Source organism: Nannobrachium achirus (assembly GCF_963921795.1).
Source record: "Nannobrachium achirus genome assembly, chromosome: 11".
In the NCBI taxonomy this organism is placed as follows: Eukaryota; Metazoa; Chordata; class Actinopteri; order Myctophiformes; family Myctophidae; genus Nannobrachium; species Nannobrachium achirus.
The window spans coordinates 9,297,284-9,323,461 of NC_137820.1; the positions used below are offsets into that span (position 1 = coordinate 9,297,284).

General features: G+C 43.0%; 1 protein-coding gene across 1 annotated transcript in view; it reads left to right on the forward strand.

Annotated features, from left to right (window-relative positions):
• LOC308293784 (copine-8-like) overlaps positions 1-26,178 on the forward strand; it is a gene marked incomplete at both ends in the record, with an annotated part of 156,466 nt that overhangs the window by 41,207 nt on the left and 89,081 nt on the right. Inside the window, one exon of the mRNA XM_080736412.1 lies at positions 36-139. Coding sequence (XP_080592538.1) covers positions 36-139 — 104 coding nt within the window. The remainder of the gene's footprint in view (positions 1-35; positions 140-26,178) is intronic.

The following is a 26,178-nucleotide window of genomic DNA, read 5'->3' on the forward strand; positions in this document are numbered from 1 at the left end:
TTTAAATGTCTCTCCTCTGTCTTATTCTCTTCTAGTTTGGCAGAACAGAGGTCATAGACAACACTCTGAACCCAGACTTTGTCCGCAAATTCATTCTCGACTACTTTTTTGAAGAGAGACAGAATCTACGCTTTGACCTGTAAGTAAACAGATGGCATATAGCGCTTTCTTGGGTGAATTTATGTCTGCTTATGTTTATGTGTGCTTATACATATAATTTGTAACACGTCCATTTATTTGTTCACCTCCACACAACAGCACATCAGTGGTGCAATTGTCTCCAAACACATTTAGGTCATGGTTTGGGACATTTAATAGGCCAGCTTTCATGCTTTTAAGTATCGCAATGTTTTTTTACGTTGTGATTCAAACTGAAATTCCTCCATGTGTATGTGCGTGCACGCACGCACTGTGCATGGACACAGCATAATTACAATGAATGTGACATGAGCAAAACTTTGTCAACTATAACAACAACTAGACAACAACTGTGTGCACTGTGTGTGGACACAGCATAACTAATGACAGCTAACTAATGACACATGCCTTCATGTGATTAACAGTAGCTGTAGCACCTTGGATCCACACTGACGCAACCCTGTCCCCACAGTGAACTAAAGGACGGCTACAGGTTTTGGGTTGCACAAGTTGCATTGTTTTCTTCTAATTTGTTGTATTCTCTGTATCGCTCTCTTGCGTGGAAGTGCATCTGTGACCCCTTGCCTAGCAGGTTTCAGTGCGTTAGTTTCTGCCAACATGACGGGGGGGGGGGGGGGAGACGAGCATAAAAAACATGTTGTGGCCACCGGAGGTTGTTTGACCGTGACAAACATACAACATACAACCTCTTCTATACACACTTAACATTTGATATCCAACAGCCACTACTGTGAATAAATCAGTGCCCAATTTTACAATATAATGGGCTTTTTTCTAGTCACAATGGATTGCAGTGCTAGATTTGAGCAGAGTGGAGCTGTCCATGGAGGTAGTGCTGGACAGGTGAGCTCTGTCCATGGTTCTATGTCGAACGGCACTGAGTCGGCTGAAGCAGACTTTGCAACGTTCGGCACAGCATCTGGCTTGCTTGAGCTCGTTCAGCGGTGCCTCTCGTGGCTCGCGTCCGTTTCAGACGGCGTCCCACTCATCCTAGGGAAACACCAGTTTGTGTAAAGCGGACAGGTAAGCCCTTAGTAGGGCAGGAGAGAGGGGTCTACCAGCACCCCAATGACATGTTTTCGAAACCTGGTTTTTTTGGACCGTTATGATGTCTAGTTATGATTTCTGCTTGTTGCCGTCGCCAACTAATACCCCATGGGGTTCATTTTTAACCTTTTCTCACAACTATTCCCGATCTGAACCATACAATGGTCATAACAGAAAATGCCATAACGCTTGATGTAAACAACCTACAGGGACAAATGAACACACTTTTCTATATGATTTTGACCCAGGGAATTCATTAAAGTGGTTATTTTTAACATTTATGCACATCTTGACCCTATTTCAGGACAGAAACGGTGAAAAATAACCCAAAAATGTTCAAAACACGTCTATACTTCTCTTTGTACAGATAAATTAAGGTGTATTCTTTTGATACCACAGGTTTTTTAGGACCCTTATGATGTCTAGTTATGATTTCTGATTGTTGCCGTGGTCAACTAATGTCCCATGGGGTTCATTTTTAACCTTTTCTCACATATCCCCAATTAGTGTGGGGATTTAGGGGAGCAAATGCTAATTTCGTGCAATTTTGACTTAAAGCGCGAAATTTTGCACAGATGTAGCCCAGGGCTTGCTCTAATGATTTAGCTAGGGCGCCCGAGTCTGCGACCTTCGGGGTCGCCACAGCGGTCAAATCAAGTTGGGCTTCCATTGACTTTCTATACAGGAGGAAAATACCCAGAAAAAGATTTTTTTTCTGGGTATTTAAGGAGGATCTGAGGGGTCTAACTAGGGGTTTGTCATGATGCTGAATCCATTGCAGGCATTTGTTTTGCACAAAAAACATTCTGTGGGCTAGAAATGGCCTCAGAAAACAATACACGTATGGGTGAGTATTCATGTTAGTCGGAGGCCTTAGGGTTTTTTTTTCTTGTGCTAATCAGTCTAAAAGTTCAAAATTTTGCACAGATGTAGCTCAGGGCATGTTCTAATGATTTAGCTAGGGCGCCCGAGTCTGCGACCTTCGGGGTCGCCACAGCACCCACACAACTCTGAAAAGTGATGACTCATCACTTTTCATCACTAAAGTCGATGGGAGCCCAACTTGATTTGGCCGCTGTGGCAACCCCGAATGTCGCAGACTCGGGCGCCCTAGTTAAATCATTAGAGCATGCCCTGAGCTACATCTGTGCAAAATCTTGAACTTTTAGACTGATTAGCACGAGAGAAAAAAAACCCTAAGGCCTCCGACTAACATGAATACTCACCCATACGTGTATTGTTTTCTAAGGCCATTTCTAGCCCACTGAATGTTTTTTGTGCAAAACAAATGCCTGCAATGGATTCAGCATCATGACAAACCCCTAGTTAGACCCCTCAGATCCTCCTTAAATACCCAGAAAAAAAATCTTTTTCTGGGTATTTTCCTCCTGTATAGAAAGTCAATGGAAGCCCAACTTGATTTGACCGCTGTGGAGACCCCGAAGGTCGCAGACTCGGGCGCCCTAGCTAAATCATTAGAGCAAGCCCTGGGCTACATCTGTGCAAAATTTCGCGCTTTAAGTCAAAATTGCACGAATTTAGCATTTGCTCCCCTAAATCCCCACACTAATTGGGGATATGTGAGAAAAGGTTAAAAATTAACCCCATGGGACATTAGTTGACCACGGCAACAAGCAGAAATCATAACTAGACATCATAAGGGTCCTAAAAAACCTGTGGTATCAAAAGAATACACCTTAATTCATCTGTACAAAGAGAAGTATAGACGTGTTTTGAACATTTTTGGGTTATTCTTCGCCGTTTCTGTCCTGAAATAGGGTCAAGATGTGCTTAAATGTAAAAAATAACCACTTTAATGAATTCCCTGGGTCAAAATCATATAGAAAAGTGTGTTCATTTGTCCCTGTAGGTTGTTTACATCAAGCGTTATGGCATTTTCTGTTATGACCATTGTATGGTTCAGATTGGGAATAGTTGTGAGAAAAGGTTAAAAATGAACCCCATGGGGTATTAGTTGGCGACGGCAACAAGCAGAAATCATAACTAGACATCATAACGGTCCAAAAAAAACAGGTTTCGAAAACATGTCATTGGGGTGCTGGTAGACCCCTCTCTCCTGCCCTACTACCTGTCAATGGTTCTGAACAACATGAACTATGAGCTGTCCATTGTACAATGATGAGCTCTGTCCATGGTTCTAAACCACAAGAAGTGTGAGCTGTCTTCTGGTATGGCCAAGGAAGTTAAAATATAAGGAAGGGAAACCACGTGACCGCCGGCTAGATCAGCTCATGAACAAACCTGGAAGAAACACTATTTATGAACGACTGAGACCTTTGTCATATAATCTGTTCAGGAATATAAAAGAAAATATATCACAGGTATTTTTACAAGCACACTGCTTGTAGATCTGCTGTTTTCACTACTTTTGTGCAAACAGTTACATTTTTACTTTTGTGCAAACAGTTTTTTTTCCTAATGGCCGGCCTGGACCGGCCGGGAATGAACCGGCCGTTCGGGAGTTGTCCCGCTTTTCCCAATGGCCAGCACGTCCCTGGTGTGTGTGCGTGCGTGCGTGCGTGCGTGCGTGCGTGCGTGCGTGCGTGCATGCGTGCGTGCCAGGCGTGGGTGATAGTGCTGCCATCTGCAGTGCAAAGTTGAGTCGAGACTGAAATATTCATGGCCTGTGTCGAGTGGAGATGTAAAGTCTTCTCCCTTCTAAATAAAAGACTAGTTTTCATAACATGCATTCCGCCCACATTTCCCTTTCAATTCTAATGGTAGTAGCTAAATATGTCTCACTTTGGCTCTGGCAGTCTGTGTGTGTGTGTGCGTGTGTGTGTGTGTGTGTGTGTGTGTGTGTGTGTGTGTGTGTGTGTGTGTGTGTGTGTGTGTGTGTGTGTTACTTTTAGGCTATGCCATGGCTACAGCAAGCTCAGTTTGTCTGTATGTACAGTATGTATGTCTGTATGTACATGTATGTACTGTATGTGCCAATTCATAACCCTTTTTGTTATTCATATTATTTTTTGCATAACACAATATCTTTGACATTACCAACCATAAGATAAGGAGAAAGTGCGCTGTGCACATACCTACTTCTCATGCTTTAGTGCCACAGCATCTTGTCTGTGTTGGCTATCCCTTTTCTCCGATTTGAACAACTCCCGTCTGTTTGTCTGATCCTCTTCTGAGTGGCAAGGTATGGATCTATGACAGGGCGAAAACGGAACAACAAATGATTTGAGGAATCTAAAGGGTTATTATCATTGTCTAGGCACTAAGCACTCCCAGAAACCGTTCCTTTACTTTACTTTATTATGGATCCCCATTGGCACTTGCCTAAGCATGGCTATTCTTCCTGGGGTCCGTCATCATATACAGTACAGTACACACATCATGTACAACAACATACAGCATACAATACAACAGATACGACAGACAGACAATAGTTCACAAAAGTTAAGAAGTACAATTTTGAAAATTAATTCACACTATTCACTCACCAGCTGTACTTTGCCGTTGCTCTCCCATGCTCTTCAAGTTCTCTCACTCACACCCTTCTTTTAGTTTCTCTGAATCATGTCTCACCTGCAACTCGTCAGTTATTATAACAGCTTCCAGGTGCAATTTGGCATGATGACTTGTGCTTACTTTAGAAGAACCATTCCAGTGCTGTGTAGCTAACTATTCCAACTTCTGGGGCGTTACCAGTACTTGAATATTTGTCAGCGACTTCGTTCCATTGTTCTAAAATGTGTAATTTTCACACAGTCGAAAGCAAAGTTTTCTTTCCTCTGTAACCTGATACTCGTTAGCCTCGGTTAACTTCTTAGTGCTCAAAGCTAGGTTACCTGTTAGCCAGCTACCTTAGCTTGTTGCTAACCGACTGCAAGACTGGAATGCGACGCGTTGTGAGCTTGTAGATCTGCTATTTTGTGTCCCGGGCAAACATCTAATTCTCATTGGGTCTTGAGCTAAAGAGTTTGGGAACCACTGCAGGAATGTAGAGATACTAGAATTTCGCCCGCCTTTGGCGGGCTCATCCTAGTGCTCCAAGCCTGCTGCTCCAAGCCATGTTGCCCACAAAAAGCACTGTTTCTTCATGTATGTTGATTGTGTGTGTGTCCTATCACGTCCTATTTGGATCTTGTTTTAAAAAGTAACAAAACATGGATTTATTAATTTTTTGCAAAAGGATTATAAGGTATTGTCCATCAGAGCAGTAAGGTTACAGGGGCTTCTCTCTTATTTGAATGATGCCTAAGCTTTGAATTTGTTTTCAGTAATTAATGTCTATTGCTTGCTGGATATTAAGTCTCTATTAATGTGGGGTTGTTACTGTATTTTGTCCCATTTATTAATCTATATTCTGCTGTTCATCTGACATGGGGTTGCTCAGCCTACTTTGACTTGCACACATGCTGGCATTGACAATCAGATGATTGCTAAGCAGTTAACTTGTGTTAGAGTAAAGCAGTTCCAATGTTCTAAAGGACAGGTTTAGGGTAAATTAACGATGATAAAAAAACATCGGAACATCGGGGGAGAAATGAACGGTGTCCGATGTTCTTGTTTGCAGAGGGGGCGCGGGGGCACAGACACACACATACAGTACACACACAGTAACAAACAAACACGCAACGTACATGCACGCACCCCCACCAAGCTGATGACATCGCTGTTCTGTGTGGAAGCAACCGCTCACACACCGAGACACACACACACACGTGCGCACAATGCACGCAGTCACGTTCGCTCGCACTCACAGACAGACACACACGATGTTTGTTGCCATTGTGTGTCCCAAACTCCCAATAGCCAGCAATGCTGTTTTCGTAAGACATGCAGCGGAATAGCAGCGAGCCAGCGATTAGATGTCCTGCCACACTGAACGGTGGCTGAATGGTGTGTGGGCGCCTGGGCGGAGACTTTGAGCCAGGCGCACGCTAGAGATGGGATTTATGGTTCTTTGAAGTGAGCTGGATCTCTGGGATCCGTTCCTTTCAAAGAGCCGTTCAAAAGACTGGCTCAGTTTAGTTACTTTGTAGATTTTGACTATGATTACAAATCAGGCTACTTAAACCCTATATACATTTCTGCCATATACAATTCTGCCATTTGAAAATAGCCGATCTACAAGCTCACAATGTGTTGCGTTGCGAGTTGTGACGCATTTTGAGCTTGTAGATTGGCTATTTTCTAATGATTTTTCTACATTTCATTCATTGGAAAACATTCTGTATAATGAGTAGGCTACTTTCTACTATTGGTAGACCCTACTTTAAGTACATTTTGATACCAATACTTGTGTAACCTACTTTACATTTTTAATTTCGAACTTCTACTTGTGGCAGAGTATTTCAACATTGCAATATTGATACTTTTACTAATAAGTAAAGAATTTGAGTACGTTTTACACCACTGTGTTCATTAGAAAGGACATGCTCCCAGCTACTGCGCACCGGATCCCATCGTTCATTTCAAAGAGCCGTTCAAAAGACTCGATTTGTTCGCGAACGTCCCATCTCTAGCGCACGGATGAAGGAGTCGTGGAAAAGGATAAGATAATGACGTATCAGGAAGAAGGATAGGTGACGTAGCACCGTTCGCGGTTGAGGCAGAAAAGCGTGGCAAAGAAGGTAAAAGAATGCATGAAGACCCAAGAAATAGCGACGGTCCAAAAGCGAGAGGTATGATTGTGCTGTCGGTTAAATGGTTTTGGGAATTGGGCCGTGGGTCTGTGCTAACATAGATGCAGTGTAGCTGCGGGATACAGTACACGGGGCGTGATTAACTTCTCAGGGAGTGGCTAACTTCTAAATTGTAAGTAAGGATTACGATGTAACATCTGTTCGACGTCCCGTTAGTTCGACACTGGTGAATGCTAACCAGGTGAAATGCTAACCTGTCGACGCTGGTGAATCCTATCCTGGTGAATGCTACTATGCCTTAACCTAACCCAAACCCTAACCCTAACCTCAGTAAAACTATGCCTAAACCTAACCCTAAAACCTAACCCTAACCCTTAGTCGAACTAATGGGACGTCGAAATATTGAGATTTTACCACCACTGCTCTAGAAGGCACACTAGCTTTTTGGCAAAAAAAGCTTTGGTGTAGAGGGGAAGAGAAAGGGAAAAGAGCTGACTATGTACAGAGTGAAAGGTTAAGTTTATTAAGTATTGACAGTTCAATTGGTTAAATATATGAAAACACAAATTGACATGAATCCAAAATACACTGATGATTGTGTTGTCAAACAATGAAACTATATGGAATCTATGAACAGGTTGTGGGGGTCCCTGCTTCATCTCTCTCTCAACTAAGGGGTCCCTGGCCTGAAAACGTTGAAGACCCCTGTTATAGAGGAGTGGGACTGCATCCCTTTTTGGACCTACTACAGCAGGGTTCCCCAACAGGCGGCCCGCGGGCCATTTGCGGCCCGCAGGGGGCTACTGTCTGGCCCACACCAACCCCAGTAATAATGGTGGTATAAGAGCAGCAACAACACTAGTATATCGTCGTTGTCGGGTGGAAATCTCGTATCTCCAAATTTGTATGTTCTTTCGCAAATCATACAACGCCTCGCACCACGAGGCGTTGTGTGCTTGTAGATCGGCTGTTTTCACTAGTTTAGATAATTTTTAAAATGATAAATGCAAAACCAATGGTTTTGGACATACAAGATTTTCACCCGACAACGACGATATCTGAATGGTCGCAGTCGCTGGAGTAGCGGGAACGTCGCCGTCGCCCCCTGCAATGTTGTGGCCCTCGGCTTGGTATCCTAGACATAATTCGGCCCTAATTGGCCCTAAAATGTTGACATGTGCCACCCTGCTTCAGATTGTGCATCCAGGAGATTGTTTCACCTCAGTGGATCTCAAGGACGAATATACTTTCATATTCCCATATATCACTCCTGAAACTCCTGAGGTTCGGGTCTCTGGGAAGACATACGTATAAGTATTGGTTCTACCCTTCGGACTGGCTCTCGGTCCTCAGGTGTTTGTAAAGTCCTTCGAGGCTGGCTCTTCGAGGGATTTGTATTGCCAATTACTGTACATAGACGACTGGCTCCTGTTGACAAGTAGGCTCGAGGGAGCACCCAGTTGTATTGTCATGTAACATTCTGTTACATTTGCATTGTTGTCTACTTACAAAACACAACAGTCCACAGTTTTCAGTTACTGTGGTTGCAAAAATGTTTTAAATCCTCAAGAAAATCCAAAATGCCAGCAAAAAGTATACATAAGTATACATATTAAAGTAAACAGGAGTGGCAGTGGCTCAGGGGTAGAGCTTTCGTCTTAGAACACAGAGGGTTCCTGATCCAGTTCGATCCCGGGCTCCCCAAGAGTTAGTGTTGAAGAGTCCTTGAGCAAGACTCTGAACCCCTAGTTGCTCCCGGTGAGCAGGCTGGTGCCTTGCATGGTTTCCTCCACCATCGGTGTATGAATGGGTGAATGTAATGCAAATCTCTGTAAAGCGCCTTGGTTAAAGGCGCTATATAAATGTACCATTTTATACATGTACCGGTAATATCCCCAATTGTGTTTTAAAGGAGCTATAGTCAACTTTTTCTTGAAAAACGGACGCTAAAATAAAAATAATGTTTCGAAAATATTTTATAAAAAAATAAGCTTCATATATGTGTTTATATTCAAAAATGACCACAAAAAGCGTAAAATAATGATAAAATAATCATTTCGGCCATTGTCAGACCGACACTTTGTTTACATTCTAGTCTATAGACTAGGATGTAAACAAAGTGTCGGCCCTACAATTAAAAAGTTGACTATAGCTCCTTTAAGTGCATACTGTAATCAAGATGTCCTCATAGTGTCTCAGGTTCACTCCAGGTGGAGGTCTCCACTGGGCTGAGCATGTACGGTACACAGCTCATGAAATATGGATAGGCTCTTTTGTTTGTGTAGCTGTTAGCCTGTCAGCAGGAACACTGCTGGGGACCGTAGGGAGAGAGGGAGGGCAGACATTAGGTCAAGGAGAGATGGCTTGGCGTTTGGGTGTGAGTGTGAGGCTTCATATTATTGTGTGGACGTGCTCCAATGAATGTGATAAACACGTGTTTACTTGTTGTGTCCTAGAAGATATAGGATGTGACTAGATGGAGAGAGACGGAGAGAGAATGAAAGGGAGAGAAAGAAAGAGAGAGGGGGTGAGAGAAAGGAATGGTAAATGACATTTGAGAGACCAGAACATATCGTCGTTGTCGGGTGGAAACCTTGTATCTCCAAGTTTCAAATTTGTTGTTCTTTCGCAAAGTAAAGCCCTGCTTCATCGTACAAGGCCGTCGCACAAAAGTAGTGAAAACAGCCGATCTACAAGCACACAACTTGTGCTTGTAGATCGGCTGTTTTCATTAGATTGAATCATTTTTAAAATGATAAATGCAAAACGGTTTGGACATACAAGGTTTTCACCCGACAACGACGATAAATAAGGGAAAGCAGAAAGACAGAGAAAGACAGTGAGAGTGATTGGCAGGCAGGCCGAGAAATACAGAGCGAGAGAGACATAGAGGAAAATGGAGAGGGTATTTTGACTTTTGGGAAGGGATGGTGTATGCTGTGTTTGCAGTTTGGCTGACTCCCTGTAGGGTAAAGGTCTTCACAGGTCCGACTGAATCGAAAACCATAAATAATACCCAAGACCGGGTGCATCTCTCCATTCCGACATGTCTCCTTTCCGACAGACACTAACCCTATCTCTTACCCTAACCCTAACCTTAACCTCTATGGACGTGTTGCCACTCCGACAATAAGAAGCCACTGTCGGAGTGGCGACATGTCGGAATGGAGAGAGCCCCCCTGTGAAAACCTCTTCTGTAGGGTTCATTGTGAGTGGGTGAGCATCAGTGCCTGGGCTGATGTCCCCCACAACTACTCTATCGTCGTTGTCGGGTGGAAACCTTGTATCTCCAAGTTTCAAATTTGTACGTTCTTTCGCAAAGTCAAGCCCTGCTTCATCATACAAGGCCGTCGCACAGAAGTAGTGAAAACAGCAGATCTACAAGCACACAACGCCTCGCACCGCCGTTGGGAAAACTGTATCTGCTACAATGGGAAAGATGCAGTACTTGCACCTGCTGCCGGGGGCTTTTCTGAATTTAATGAGACTAAATAAGCCATTTAAACCGTTTTCCCAAAGCCGTGGTTGATGTTTTATTTACCGAGGTTAGGTAAACCACAGTCTGTGAGCTCGGAACTACCTTTACTTTTTGGATAAAATGTCGTTTTGAGTGTTTTCCAACACGTTGTTGCGGCAGTCCCAGCGATCGCTACGCCATCTTTTTAGGACCTCATCTCGGAGCACAACAGTATGCAGCGACGGGTGAGGTTCTATATGGGGCTAGCTGCCGCCATGCCACAGCCACAGCCACAGCCACACACGTACGCACGCACGCACGTACGTACGCACGCACGCACGCACACACGCACACACACACCCTCCCCAGACAGACACTGCTCTCCCCCTATACCTCTAGTCAGCTCCTCACCTCCCTGGAGCAATCCACAGACAGTACCAGACAGCACCAGCCTCCCTGTAGCACCACAGCCCTCCTCCTGGACAAACTACTGACCCATTAAGTGGCCTCCTCTTCTCTCTTCCTCTGTCTGCACCCCTCCCTCAAGCCACTCTAGTCCTTACATCTGGCCACTAAGCCTTCGCTGGAAGCTGCTCATGCCTGGAAATCCCTTTAAATCTCACCCGCTAACTGGCAGCTTTCCAGGTCGCCTCTGAAGGAACGGGGAGATTGAAATGATAACTCTAAATGCTCAGTGAAGCCAGTGGAAACCCCTGGGTGAAGTGGCTGCCTAACCAAGTGTGGCAAATTGGATAATATTCCCAGAATTGCAGTGAACTAGCCCTTTAAAGGCCCTTCCAGAATTCACTGTACTATTCATGTCTGACTATTGGCTTTGTCCTTTTCATCAAACTGAATACATTTTCTTCACACGCTGATGTTGACGGCAGGCACACAAGGAGTGACAATTAACCCTGCAAGACCCGAATTAATTTCTACCGGCCCAAAAAAAATAAAAGAAATCAGATGGTGTTGTAGGAGTCCTAATCACAGGAAAATGTAATGTTAAAAAATTAATAATGTTTTTGTAAGGTTTTATAGCCATAAATCATAAAGCATAAATCATGCTCTAATTTGCATTTTGGGGATATTTTTCACAATAATAACATATGTACATGTTCTAGACATTCTAACGATCACGAAGAAATATATTACAGGCATTTTACTTATGTTTTAGTGAGGAATAGCTTCAGTTAAAAAGTGAGATGTTGTTCGTCCAGACGCTGGAATTTCAACTTCTCTGGGAGGTGTGAATGTCAGTCTTTGTGGGGGGTATTTATATGCAAATATCGTGGCCAATGGCATTGTAATACTAAACAATAGGATTTAATGGTGATGTTAATGTGAAAAAAGAACAGGAAAACTAACTATAACATGTTTTTTAAAATGATTTAAAAAATGTTGCCAAAAAGCAACGCTGGGCCTTGCAGGGTTAAGCCTGATTTATGCTTTGTCGCATCATGGCAGTGTTGCTCTTGAGCATCATCAGTGCGATAAAGCATAAATTAATTACAACCAAAGGAAAATAATATTTTGAGGACAAGGTCTAGTGTGCAGATATCAATGAACCAATTGACTGAGTCAAACACAAAAGGTTTACCTTGACAAATTCAATTGCAAACTAGAAGCAGTGCTCTTCCGAGCACAGGTCACCACCAGGCCGTGTGTCCTGGTGGTGTTACTGTATAATAGGCCAATGTAAAAAGTAGGGATGTCACGATACCAGAAATGTAGTAGTCGATGCCAATACCATTGAAATTCCACGATTCTCGATACCATTTCGATACCACGGTAAAAATAAAAAATAGACAATAAATCCCATGTAGTTCAACATACACTCCTTTATTAGAAGTGAACAACAAACAACAATACTGTATGCTTAAACAGAAGTTGCATGTAGCTTTAAATGATTAAAATAAAATACTGTGCATGTAGCCTAAAAAAAATTATCATTAATAAAATAAAAGTGTTGGCTGTGTGTGTGTTGCTGCTGCTGGCTTTGCTCTGGCCTGTCCTCCCTGTCAAAGTACTCCTCTGGCTGATACTGTGAAAAGAACATTGAGATTTCAGTTAGTAGGTGTAGCTTAGACTACAGCAACACACACACACACACACACACACACACACACACACACACACACACACACACACAGAGTGCAAGCAGTAATTTAATGACGTGGTGAAACCCTTTTTAGTTATATTTATTTATTACAAATCATAGCCTATACAACCGCGCGCGCACACACACAGTCTATTACGACCGCACGCACGCGCGCACACACACACACACACACACACACACACACACACACACACACACACACAATCCTAGCGTAAAAAAAAAGTAAACTCAAAAGAACACTGGCTAAACAGCAATGCCAGCCTTCTCAAACAAAGAATAACGTATGTATTATTCCAGGGTTGTTTAACGTTACGTTAGGCGGTTCAGTAAATGAGCTGTCTGGCAACTTTATATAACTTTATTATGGGGGACAGACGGGGGCTGCTCTCCGTGACGAGGCTGGAGCTGGACATAACGTTACTTTGCCAGGCAGCTCATTTACTGTGTGGGCTCACCATAGTAACGTTATTAGATATGGGCAACAATGATTACACGAGAATTCAAATGCACTCACCTTGAATTCTTTGTACAAGTCTGGATGTCGGTCTTTTTAGACGTTTCGCTAGTTGGATGTGTTCTTCCCTTTCGTCTGGAAACGGTTACAGCATACAGGTTTTTTTGACGTCCAACTATTAATCCCCGCTCATCCTCGAATGCAAAGTAGGCTACTATACGCGACTTTTGGTTAGTTTTTCTTCTCAACTAATGGAGGGACAGCTGTCGCTGCTGGTAAAAGACGACGCGACGCAGTCAGATGCGTGTGGCGCCGCCATGTTGCATGTTGTTGTTTTTCTCCTTAAAGCGTGGTAGTCCACGACTCCACGTTGTCACGTACACAGCATCAGAGGGTGAGGGTTGCCAGATAACCGCTCATTTACAGCCCAAAAACAACACAAAAGAAGCGGCCAGATCTGGCATCTCGGTACCAACGGTACCTCGGTACTACCGTACTTGTAGAAAAGTCAGTACCGTACAGTACCGTCACATCTTGGCATCGACTAGGTACCGAAGTATCGGTTCTGGTGACAAGCCTAGTAAAAAGGGTGGCATATGTTCTTCACCATAGATCTTTCATGGAAATCGGACGCTGCATGCATGATTTGAAGCATTGTGTTCCAAAAATGTGACCAACGGTCGCTTATCTCCCGATTAGAGAGTCTTACTGGTTGCGACCGTCAGGGAGCAGTTTACTATGAAAACCTCCACCGGCCGTCCGTCCGTCCGTCCGTCACACGTCACACGTCACACCTTTGCCCTGCTCATATCTCCGCATCAGTATGACATCACACCACATGTGTACACAAACCTTTGTGTACGTTACTGTGGCAACAGTCTGTTGTTGCTGGTCTTCACTTCAGTGATTATGAAATCACTTGAAAGAATACTCTTGCACCATCTTGTTAGTATGACCAAAGACAAATGCCAGTTTGCATACAAGAAAGGTTGCGGTACAGAGGATGCGGTTGTCACACTGGTCCACTTAATTACAAAACACCTAGATAAGCTAGATAAGTCTAACATGAATCATGCAAGGGTGCTGTTCTTAGACTTTTCTTCAGCTTTCAACACAATACAGTCTGATATACTAGTGTCAAAGATGGTGCAGTTGGAACTGAATCCATACTTAATACACTGGTATGCTGCCTTTCTCACCAACAGGGTACAGAGGGTGAAAGTGAACGGAATGTCTGTCTGAAGGTCGTACTAAGGATCCAGACCAACACATTCTAAAGTACTCTGATGATACAGTTTTAATTTCACTCTTAGATAGTTCCAGTGATCCTGGACTGCACCAACTCAGAGTGAATAAGGTCGTTGAATGGAGTGATAACAACGCTCTCATCATTAACACAAAAAAGACAGAAGAGATTGTTTTTGGTGCACCACCAGATACACACAGAACTCCCATTACTATTCATGGTGAACAGATCAACCAGGTATTTTCGTATACGTACCTCGGAGTAGTAATAGACCATCTTTTATCATGGAAAGATCAGATTGAATCTGTGTGTAAGAAAACAAAGCAAAGAATCTACTTCCTTTGCCGTTTAAGATCATTTGGTGCTAGTAGACAGATTCTTCTTATGTTTTTCACGTCTGTCATTATGAGTGTTCTTCAATACTGTAGTACCACCTGGTATGGATGCTTGTCTGCAGCCCTAAAGTCACAACTGCTGCAACAACTGAACATTTGTTCAAAGATAGTTGGACAACCACTTCAGAGGCTATATACGACTACGTATGATAACAGCATTCTAAGGTTGGCAAGAAATATTACCTCTAATAGTAGCCATGTGTTGCGTAGAGAATATAGGTTGCTGCCTTCAGGAAGGAGATATGGTGTTCCAGAATACAATAAGGTCAGACTAAAAAGGTCCTTTGTCCATCAGTCGACTTTAAGGCTTAATCAGGAGCTTGGCCATAGGTAGGCTTGGCGGTGGACACTGCTCTTGTCTATATTGTCCTTATGTATGTAAACCTGTCTTGTTTTTCTTTGTTACATGTGTTAAAATGTTTGTTTATATGTTATGTGTCGCATACATGACGTGCTGTGTCGCAAGACAAATTTCAGTGTGAACTGACAATAAAGTACTATATCTATATATATATATATGTTAGTGTACGTTAGCAACCACCTTAGCAACCATGGTTTTACCCTAGCAACCAACTGTTTACCCTAGCAACCAACTGTTTACCATAGCAACCATGTTTTTTTTACCCTAGCAACCAACTGTTTACCATAGCAACCAGATACGCAGAGCAGGGATCTCCATATATGGGCATAAACAAGTGACATCACACTGATGTCAGATACTCAGAGCAGGGATTTCTCCATAATATATGGGCATAAAAGGGATTCTGTTAGGGATCTCCATATATGGGCATAAAAGGGATTCTGTTAGGGATCTCCATATATGGGCATACAAGGGATTCTGTTAGGGATCTCCATATATGGGCATAAAAGGGATTCTGTTAGGGATCTCCATATATGGGCATAAAAGGGATTCTGTTAGGGATCTCCATATATGGGCATAAAAGGGATTCTGTTAGGGATCTCCATATATGGGCATAAAAGGGATTCTGTTAGGGATCTCCATATATGGGCATAAAAGGGATTCTGTTAGCTGTTAGTGATCTCCATATATGGGCATAAAAGGGATGCTGTTAGGGATCTCCATATATGGGCATAAAAGGGATTCTGTTAGGGATCTCCATATATGGGCATGAAAGGGATTCTGTTAGGGATCTCCATATATGGGCATAAAAGGCATTTATCCCAGATGATGCCCTGTTAGGAGATCCACACTAACAGAATCCATATATGGTCCTACCGACAGCTGCTATAAGCCAACCCTGGCGATAAGGTCTGAGTCGAAGAAATGCTTCTTTCCTGGCAAGAATTGCCCCTTTATACTGTAGGGCTTGTGTGTATTGTATGACATCACGCCACATCATCGGCTGAGGACTGTGTGATGTCATCATATCTCCATATATGGAGACATAAGTTGCTCATGCCCAAATATGGGCTGGTGAGGTCAGGTGTGATGCGTAGGTTATCTCCATATATGGAGATTCAACTTCAATGAGTAACCATGGCAAACTGTCAACTGCCCGTATGTCTTGATAATTGGTAAAACAAACTTTTGGCCTATTTGTGGAGATAAGCGACCAACGGTCGCTTATCTCCCGATTAGGGAGTCTTACTGGTGTTATTATATTATGATCTGAACCGCATTCATTTTACCAGACATCCAGCGCTATATCACGTGGTCTTCATCCCCCATTACCATACCGTGATCCCCGTTGTATACTCACCACAGTTCCCAGTGAAATTCTTCAATCTGCATTGGCTTAGAGTGGGGGTTTCGGCCGACGCATCTTATCCCCGTGCGTTTCGCGTGCGCGATCCGTTCACGTAAATGTCAGCTCAAATAATCCACGGATGACTCAAGAGTAGATATGAGCATTTTCGCTCGCATAGCCCCTAGCACTCCTGCTATACTAGCACAAACGTATAACTTCGTCACTTCTGCTTCATGTCAGACGAGCCATGCGCTATCGATGGACGAGTGGTGACTAGGGAAGGTTAGATGATGATGTTAGATGATCGCCGATTTTCGGATAAAAATCATTTATTTCGTTTTTAATGACCCAGTACGGTAAAAGACGGCGCGGCTGAGACTCCTTGCTCAGATGTCCAGTATATTCCAGTTTTAATAATAAGGGGCTCCCCGTGGCTTGCAAAGTGTTAATTACTCACACCATGGAGACTTGAGTTCAATAATACTTTTTTGTATTTTTCTCATTCCTAAGACAAAAACATTTTATTATAGTGAATTTACCCACATTGATTCCGGATGGGGACCCGAATGAATTTGGGTCCCCATCCGGAATCAATGGGGGTACATTTATTGTAATCAAATTATTGTCTTAGGAATGCGACTAAAACCAAAAAATATTATTGAACTCAAGTCTCCATGGCATGAGTAATCAATAGAATAAAAGTCATTTTGGGGGTGAACTACTCCTTTAAGGTGGATATTTAAGATGTTTCCCAAAGGAGGACTTTCAAAATGCTTATAAGGCCTGACTCACACTGTTAAAGCACATGCCCTAGCTGTGCTTGCCCTGGGAGGTGGAGGGGAGAGGAGGAGCAGCGTCCAATTCATTCCCTATACCATAGTTCATGATCAATAAAGATATCTGTAGGAGCCAAATGGGATTTTATATTAGTATTTGTGCACTGGATAAGATTATTGATTTAGGGTTGATCTAGGCATCGCATTGGCACTTGGGAGTGTCTCTGTGGGTAGCATCCATGACTGAACTTCGCATCCGATCTCTAAAAGTAATGGTCCTCACCTGCTCACCTGAAGGCTGGTTGGACAGAGAGATAATGGTTGGACCGTGGGGGTAGGGTGAGCTGGTAGTGATCATTCTTGTTGAACGCATTTTCGGGAAATGCTGAGGTTTCATTTGTTTCTTTGCACAGATGTATGTTATTGGAACCTTTGTAATATTCATTGTGAAATTGAAGTAAAGCGTTTTAACTCATTTACTGCCATATCCCAATTTATTCCCGTTGTTCCAGGCTGCCACGCCTGAGTTTCCCGAGCTATTAGATTAATTCGATTTAATTCAAAACAATCAAAAATCTGTTCGCCGATCGGCGTTTCCTAAGTGCTCCAAAAACAGTGCTTCCGCGTTTGGGACCGGAAACAGAAACGGATATGGTTTTTTGGTTGACGGGACAGAGGATGTTCCTCTGTGCCAATCTCTCCTCCGCTCACTTCCTCGTTAGAAAACGCTGCTGCAGCAGCGTTCGCATCGATTAAACTGGTTTTCTTTTGTACTCACGAGCGGACCATGAAAATCGTGGCGGTCAACCCCGAAAGTTTTTAACTTTATTTAGTTTGTGCGTCATACAAGATCTCGCTCCAGGATTAGTTCTTTAGTTCCTCATGGGGGGTTTTCATTGTATATCTACCTCCCTGCATGCTCTTAGGCTTTACACTGCCACTGAAATCTAGCCTGAATCAGATCATCTGAGTCACATCAAAAGTGGAATCCGATTTTTCTAAATCCAGACAGGTCACATGCAGGTCACATGAAATCCGATTTTGAAAAACCACATCCAGAGGTGGTTTCAAATCCGATCCATATCGGATCTGAGGACATCTGTCTCAGTCTGAAAGCAGTAACCACATCCACACATCAAACTGACCAAACGTCACTTGCTGCGCGACCCGAGCGCAGAGCTCCCTACTGTAATGACGTCATTACAGAGTGCGAGTATTTACTTTTATTTGATTACAGCGCGCTGAGCACATGAGAAAAACAAGAGAGCAGAGAGAAAACACGTGAGCTAAACAGATAAAACTAGAGAAAAGAGCCAAACACAGGAGTAAAGAAAAGAGAGAAAAACAATATTGTAACGTGTGTTTACTATGGTCTATTATGTCGCATTTCCTGAACGTAATCAAATAGCGTCGACGTAACGTCATGACGCCTACGTCGTTACCACGGTAACTAAAGCAGATAAGTCGCCGCAGGGCAACTTTGGGCTGACGCTGTTAAAATCAGTCAGAACGCACAGATCCGATCTGGTCACTTGCAAATGCAGTGTGAAAAGTCGTGCCAAAAGATCAGATTTGAGAACCAAATCGGATTTGGGCTGGATTTGACTGCAGTGTAAATCCGGCCTTAAAGGTTGGTTGATGGGTGTCTAATTATGCCGAGCAGGGAGACAAATGTAGCAGAGCCTTAACACTAGGGATGTGCGCGAATATTCGGATATTCTTATAAACGGGGCTGCTCCCACTATTCGGTTTGTAAATAAAATGTGGTTATTCTATTAAATGTATTTTTGATTATTGAGATATTAACTTTATAAAGATTTACATTTTGCACCCATAATTACTGTCATGTCTTAATTAAATGTTGCTTTTTAACAAGCTAATTAAGTATTCCCGTGGTTGATTTGCAGAGCATGACTGTCACACTGTTGCGCACTGTGGTCACGGTGACGGTCAGTGACCCGTAGTGCACGCACCAGGCAAGCTGTCTGCTGCCTCTGCTAAGTGCTAAGCATCATTCATTACTCTGAAAAGTTGCTTCAGTGCAAAGTTTGCGTGAGCACTTTGATGGCAAAGAGTCGTGATGGAGAAATCACATCCAATAAAGACTACTGTATGTGAATCACCCATTACCTCGAGTAGGGTAGCCTACTGCCCGCTGCGTCTGTGATCCGGTCGATATGAAGAATTTATCTGGCATTTTGAGGTAAGAACAAGGAGAATGCAGAGTAGTGGGCTTAATCATAAGTTGGCTGAGAATGCAATACCGTAATGGTTAATGGTTAACTTTGAGGAGAGCAGAGCTGGTCAATTAAGACCAGCTGCGCTAATTGCTTTGACCTAGTTTTAGGCTAATAGATCGAAATGTGCTCAGTTTTGTCTAATTTCTGTGTGTTAATTACAATTAAAAGAATTATAATCCTAATTAATCTTCGGATATTCGAATATTCGGTTTCAAAAATGTTGTGTACACGTCAGTGAAATTAACCGCTGGGAACATCCCTACTTAACACCAAGATAAACTATTATATTCACACTTGTATTCACATTCTGTAATAAAATATTGGTTCAATCTATTCGTGAGTTATCTGACTGAGTTTAGAGGAAATTGTTTTCAAACAGTTTCTGTTCCTCACTATGGGGATATACTAACCTCCATGTTTCAAAGACTGACTGCCAACCCAAAAAGTTCAACTGTAATGAGAGTTCATGCTCAGAATTGTGCGCCTGGGAGGATGCAGTGATGTCCAATAAAATAAAACCCTGTAAAAGTGAGAGGCAAATTGTCCAACTGCAGTGCCCCCTTGCTGGTGGTGTAGGCTATGGTAATTGTGTTCACAATCCAGTGGGAGAGCTGTTACTAATGGGATTGCCAGTATGAGGTTTAGCCCATGAAACAAACTGATCGGACCGCCTGAGGACTTTAGTCCTCTCCATATAAATGTACAATGTTCTCAATGGGCAAAGCATCATTTATGCAACTACTGATGCTCAGGAGAGGAAAGCGGAGGCTTTTAAAAGCCTCCAATTCCAAGGGAACACAATTACCATTGAAGTGGATTAAGGTTTTAGTAGCCGGGGAGCCACAGGCCCAAAAGCTCAAAGAATAGGGTTTTACCTGTGACGTCATTACATCCTTTTTATTTTTGTTTTTTTCTCGATTAATTTGGTCATTAAGGTACACAGAATGAGAGGCCTGCTCTGTCGGAAACATTGCGAAAAAAAGTTATGGCCATTTGTATCACTGTCCCATCGACTTCACTATACAGGAAAGAAACACACCAAAATAAATATGATTTAAGTAGCATGTGAGGGGTCAAACTAGGGGTTCTTGATGATTCTGAATCCGTTGCAAGCATTTGTTTTGCATGAAAAACATTCCTTGGGCTAGAAAACGGACCAAATGACTCATCACTTTTCACAGGTTTGAGAGGCTGAAATCTAGCCCAAGGAATGTTTTTCATGCAAAACAAATGCTTGCAATGGATTCAGAATCATGAAGAACCCCTAGTTTGACCCCTCACATGCTACTTAAAGCATATTTTTTGGGTGTGTTTTTTCCAGTATAGTGAAGTCAATGGGAAACCTTTTTTCGCAATGTTTCCGGCAGAGCAGGCCTCTCATTCTGTGTACCTTATTGACCAAATTAATAGGAAAAAACTAAAATTTGGAGTATGTCATGACATCACAGGTCTTCTCTCATTTTGGCACAGTGGCTCCCCGGCTATAGGGATAAAGGCTGAGTTGGGTGAAGGGTGCCAGTGAGGGCAACCAGACTATAGTACTGACTTTATTCCATCCATCTTCCAGGGCCTCCTAGATCAGTGTTTCTCAACCTTTTTTCTGCATGGGCACACTTCTCATGTCCCAAGAATCCATGGGCAAACCAACATAATACGGGGTTGTAAATATCGTCACTGTCGGGAAGAAACCTTGTATTTCCAAGTTTCAAATTTGTAAGTTTCTTCGCAAAGTAAAGCCCTGCTTCATCATACAAGGCTGTCGCACAACAGTAGTGAAAACAGCCGATATACAAGCACACAACGCCTCGCACCGCGAGGCGTTGTATGCTTGTATATCGGCTGTTTTCACTAGTTTAAATCATTTTTCAACGATCATTTTCTCAGGGGCACACCAAAGGTCCCCAGGCACAGTGGTTGAGAAACACTGACCTAGATAAAGCTTTTTTTGCGGCACCCACTTGGCCATGTGTCAAATCGACCGGCTTTGTCAGGAATTGATTCCTTGCATTTTGCTAAGAGATACGTTATATATAGTTTAATTTATAATAATGTGTTCATGAATTCATTTTCTCCATTGACTTTAATTAAAATTTTAACTTTTCCCAAATATGGAGATGACATCATATCAAACTCAAATCAAATCAAACTTTATTTATAAAGCACATTTACATCAACCAGATTGAACCAAAGTGCTGTACAAGTATACATTTTAAAAACAAGAAGAAAAAGAAACAGCAATAAAAAAACAAACAAAAGCAAAAAGAAATACTACATGACTGAGTGAATTGGAGATAAGAATAAGAAAATACATGGCTAAAATGGTCAAACTGTGTTGAAAGCCAGGGAGAAAAGATGAGTCTTTAATAGAGATTTAAAAACACTAAGGGACTGAGCACAGCGAATATTAAAAGGCAGGGAGTTCCATAACTTGGGACCAGCAACAGCGAAAGCTCGGTCACCTCTGGTCCTACAAGAGGCACTGGGCTCAATCAAGAGCCGCTGGTCGGCCGACCTCAAAGGTCTTGCAGGGTTATAAGGATGGATGAGCTCGCATAAATACAGGGGGGCCAGCCCATTTTGGGCTTTAAAAACAAACAATAAAATTTTTAAATCGATTCTAAAACGGACGGGGAGCCAATGTAGAGAAGCAAGAATGGGTGTAATGTGATCCCACTTTTTCTTGCCAGTGAGGAGGTGTGCAGCAGCATTCTGCACAAGCTGCAGACGCCTGAGGGCAGACTGGTCAATACCAACATACAAGGCATTACAGTAATCAAGCCTTGTTGTAATAAAGGCATGGACGACCCTCTCCAGGTCGGGTGGAGGTAGATAAGCCTTTATCTTGGCCAGCAGCCTTAATTGAAAAAAGCTAGATTTGACAACCAAGCTAATCTGCTTGTCAAGCTTAAATTTGTTATCAAAAATAACACCAAGGTTTTTAACGAACGGCCGAGTGTTTGTACTAAGTGGGCCCAGTTGGATGATAGGGAAGCTAGGGCCGTAGTCAAAGACTAGCACCTCAGTCTTACCTTCATTCAGTGTTAAGAAATTGGTGTTCATCCAGGCCTTAATGTCACTAAGGCAGTCCAGTAGTGACTTGGTTGGGTCTGAGTTGTTTGTCTTCAAGGGAAGATAAAGCTGAACATCATCAGCATAACAATGGAAAACAATGTTATGTTTTTTAATAATTGGTCATAGACCACGTACATCAGACTGACACAGTTTGTCCATATATGGGCATTCCAAGCCATTCTAGATTAATTTTACAAACATTACATAAACCTTGTCCTTGCAATTATAGTTTTTTTGTGTATGCACCCAGTGATGCAATTAAACAAAATAAACCAAATTAGAGGCCAATGATGCCATTACTCATCATTGGCCTATTCAGACCCATTATAGAACATAGCAATGGTCTGCCCCACTGCCTTGGTCCAATGATGTCATGCGTGTACATGTACATGTACATGTACACGCATGCACACACACACACACACACACACACACACACACACACACACACACACACACACACACACACACACACACACACACACACACACGATCTGACTTGGACAGGTGGAAAACTAAGGCTAAACTATTACAGAGTGATCCATCATTTGACCGACGTTATGCCACCTGATTCTACTTGAATGTTGTCAACCATGACATTATGACTTATGTAGCCTACCGGACTGGTACATTAATCCTGCTATCTATTGTCTCAGTTCTGCGAGCATCAAAAATAACACTTTGTAAATGACAATGTGGTGTAATAAAGAGCACACACTGCTTTTTTTGAATTGACATTATAAAAACATTGGGCCTGATTCACTAAGCAATTCATGCCCATATTTTGAACGTACCGGTATTTACGAAACCTGGTGTCTGATTCACTGTCTATTTGTTGCTTCATTTTGCAGGTCTTTGTCACGTGTGCTCGGAGGCTGACTTATATGCATCAAAGCTTGTGTACTGTATGTCTTTAGAATGCCTTCATGTCTTCATGAGAAATCTAATACAAGAGTGCCAAACCTCAAATAAAATATTTATGTGACCAACATTTGTTGATGAAGATGAAAAACGATCTATTGCTTTGATGCATATTATACATGATGGAAATTCAACATCTTTTTTTTTTTTTTTTTCAGTTGACACATTTAGAGCTGAATTATTAGGCGAAATGAAGGCTGTACAGTACACAGCTTGGTGAATGGCATGTGAGATTGTACTAAAAAAATATGCTGCCTTTGGTAACTTTATTTAGGCAATGTTTACTGACAACTTAGTGAATCTGGACCATTAAGTGTTAGCCAAGGCCACTAATCGAATATATCATGGGTTGCATTTGTAGTCCTACACCAGCCATTTTGAGGACCAACACAGGTGTTTTCTCACTGCCACATGCACACACAGGCACGGTCGCACGCACACACACTTCTGCATGCTCGCACGCACGCACGCACGCACGCACGCACGCATGCACGCACGCACGCACGCACGCACGCACACACACACACACACACACACACACACACACACACACACACACACACACACACACACACACACACACACGCATGGTACACACAGAACAACACCAAGAGACATCAAGACTGTCCCACTGTATAAGCTTGATTATGTCATCCACTTGCACATGCACACTGATTCGAATCCCACTGGTTGTGTGGTACATTCCCTCACACCCACCCACACACCCACACACACACACACACACACACACACACACACACACACACACACACACACACACACACACACACACAAAGAAATAAAGACACACTGGAAAAGGCTTAGCAGAGAGAATGTCCCTCAGTGCCTTGTACTGTAAGTGCAAAGTTGTGTGTGTGTGTGTGTGTGTGTGTGTGTGTGTGTGTGTGTGTGTGTGTGTGTGTGTGTGTGTGTGTGTGTGAGGGGGGGGGGGGGGGGCTCTGTGAATCTTCCTTCTTAAACGAGCCTAAATGAATCATTTATGAACATTTGGGGCGTTACTGAGTCAAGGCGGGGGGAGAATGGAACATGAGGCGCACCTGTCCATTTCACCGTCGGCTGGTTGCATAACAGGAAGTGTGTTCCCCTTCTCTCCTGTGTTCTCCTGGAGTTACCGAACGTCTGTGGCTACATGCGCAGGGGCGTCACAACGGGGGGGGACTGAGTTACTAGGGCCCAAGGTGGAGGGGCCCTAGTAACTTTAGCTATTGAAAAATGCGAGTGTAGATCTGCATATATGTGAATATATGTGTTTTTTTAAGCGAACATTTGTAACTGGGGGGGGGGGGGGTCACTGGAACTAAATATTTTGAGATGGGGGTCCGTGGGCCAAATACATATCATCTTCGGGGTCCTTGACATGAAAACGTTTGAGCACCACTGACATGGAAACATAGGTTTCTTGCACACATTTTCTCGATTTTTTCAAAAAATAGCAGATCTACAAGCTCGCAGCGCGGCACTCGGTGCCGCGCTGTGAGCTTGTATATCTGCTATTTTTCAATAGTTAACATTCATGGGAGGCCCACAGTGAATCCTTGTACCCAGGGCCCAGAATCTGGTGTGATGCCCCTGTACATGCGATTGGATTAGCTGCAGACTCCTTCCCACTCCTTGTCCGCCATTCTTTTGATGTGGCAGTGCGAAGGATGTGTTCAGTGTTGTGTCTCGGAGTGTGCAAGCGGCTCTCCTTATCTTACATGACACACTGTCTGTGGAAAGAAGAGTACAGGCTTGTTTTTTTTGTCTTGCATTACACACTCCACTGCACTGTCAGCGCACTTGAGCTCGTGCAGGTGAAATAATGCACACGTGAAAACCACTGAGAGTAAAGCCTGGTTTACACTTAGTTGCATGCCAGTGTCGCGCAAAACCAAAAAAGCAGATATACAAGGGCGCGATGTGAGACAATACATCTGCTATTCTATTCTATGTACTACAACGCAATGCACTTCTAATTATGAATCTGGCAGAACAATGCACTGCTAATTATAAATTATAAAACAGGCAGAACAGATTAGGCTTCCTGGTGATTTCTAGGAGTTTACTACCGAAGCAGGTGGATGACAGAGTCTGTGGGCTCTACTTTTGCAGACTGTACTTTTAGCCCCAGCTATGACATCTATACTGGGTGGATTGCCATGGAATTTGCTATGCACTGTTATAGTCCATGGAGGAGGAACCACAGGCCAAAAATGAGAGAGGACCTGTGATGTCATGACATACTTCAAATTTTTGTTTATCCTATTAATTTGGTCAATAAGGTAAATGGTAAATGGTGCATTTATATAGCGCTTTTTAACCAAAGCGCTTTACATAGATTGTGCATTACATTCACCCATTCACGCACACATTCATACACCGGTGGCGGAGGAAACCCTGCAAGGCACCAACCTACTCACCGGGAGCAATGTGGGGTTCAGAGTCTTGCCCAAGGACCCTTCGACATTAACTCAGGGGGAGCCCGGATTCGAACTGGGAACCCTTCGGGAACCCTTCGTGCTCTAATAACGGTTTCTCTACCCCTGAGCTATGCCGCCCCAGGTACACAGAATGAGAGGCCTGCTCTGCCGGAAACATTGCGAGAAATAAAAAGTCCCATCGACGTCACTATACAACAAAATAATACAAAAATAAATCTGCTTTAAGTTGCATGTGAGGGGTCAAACTAGGGGTTCTTCATGATTCTGAATCCATTGCAAGCATTTGTTTTGCATGAAAAACATTCCTTAGGCTAGATTTCAGCCCCACAAAACGGTGAAAAGTGATGAGTCATCAAAAATCACAGTTTTGAGAGGCCCGAAATCAAGCCCAATGAATGTTTTTCATGCAAAACAAATGCTTGCAATGGATTCAGAATCATGAAGAACCCCTAGTTTCACCCCTCACATGCTACTTAAAGCAGATTTGTTTTTTTGTATTCTTTACCTGTATAGTGAAGTTGATG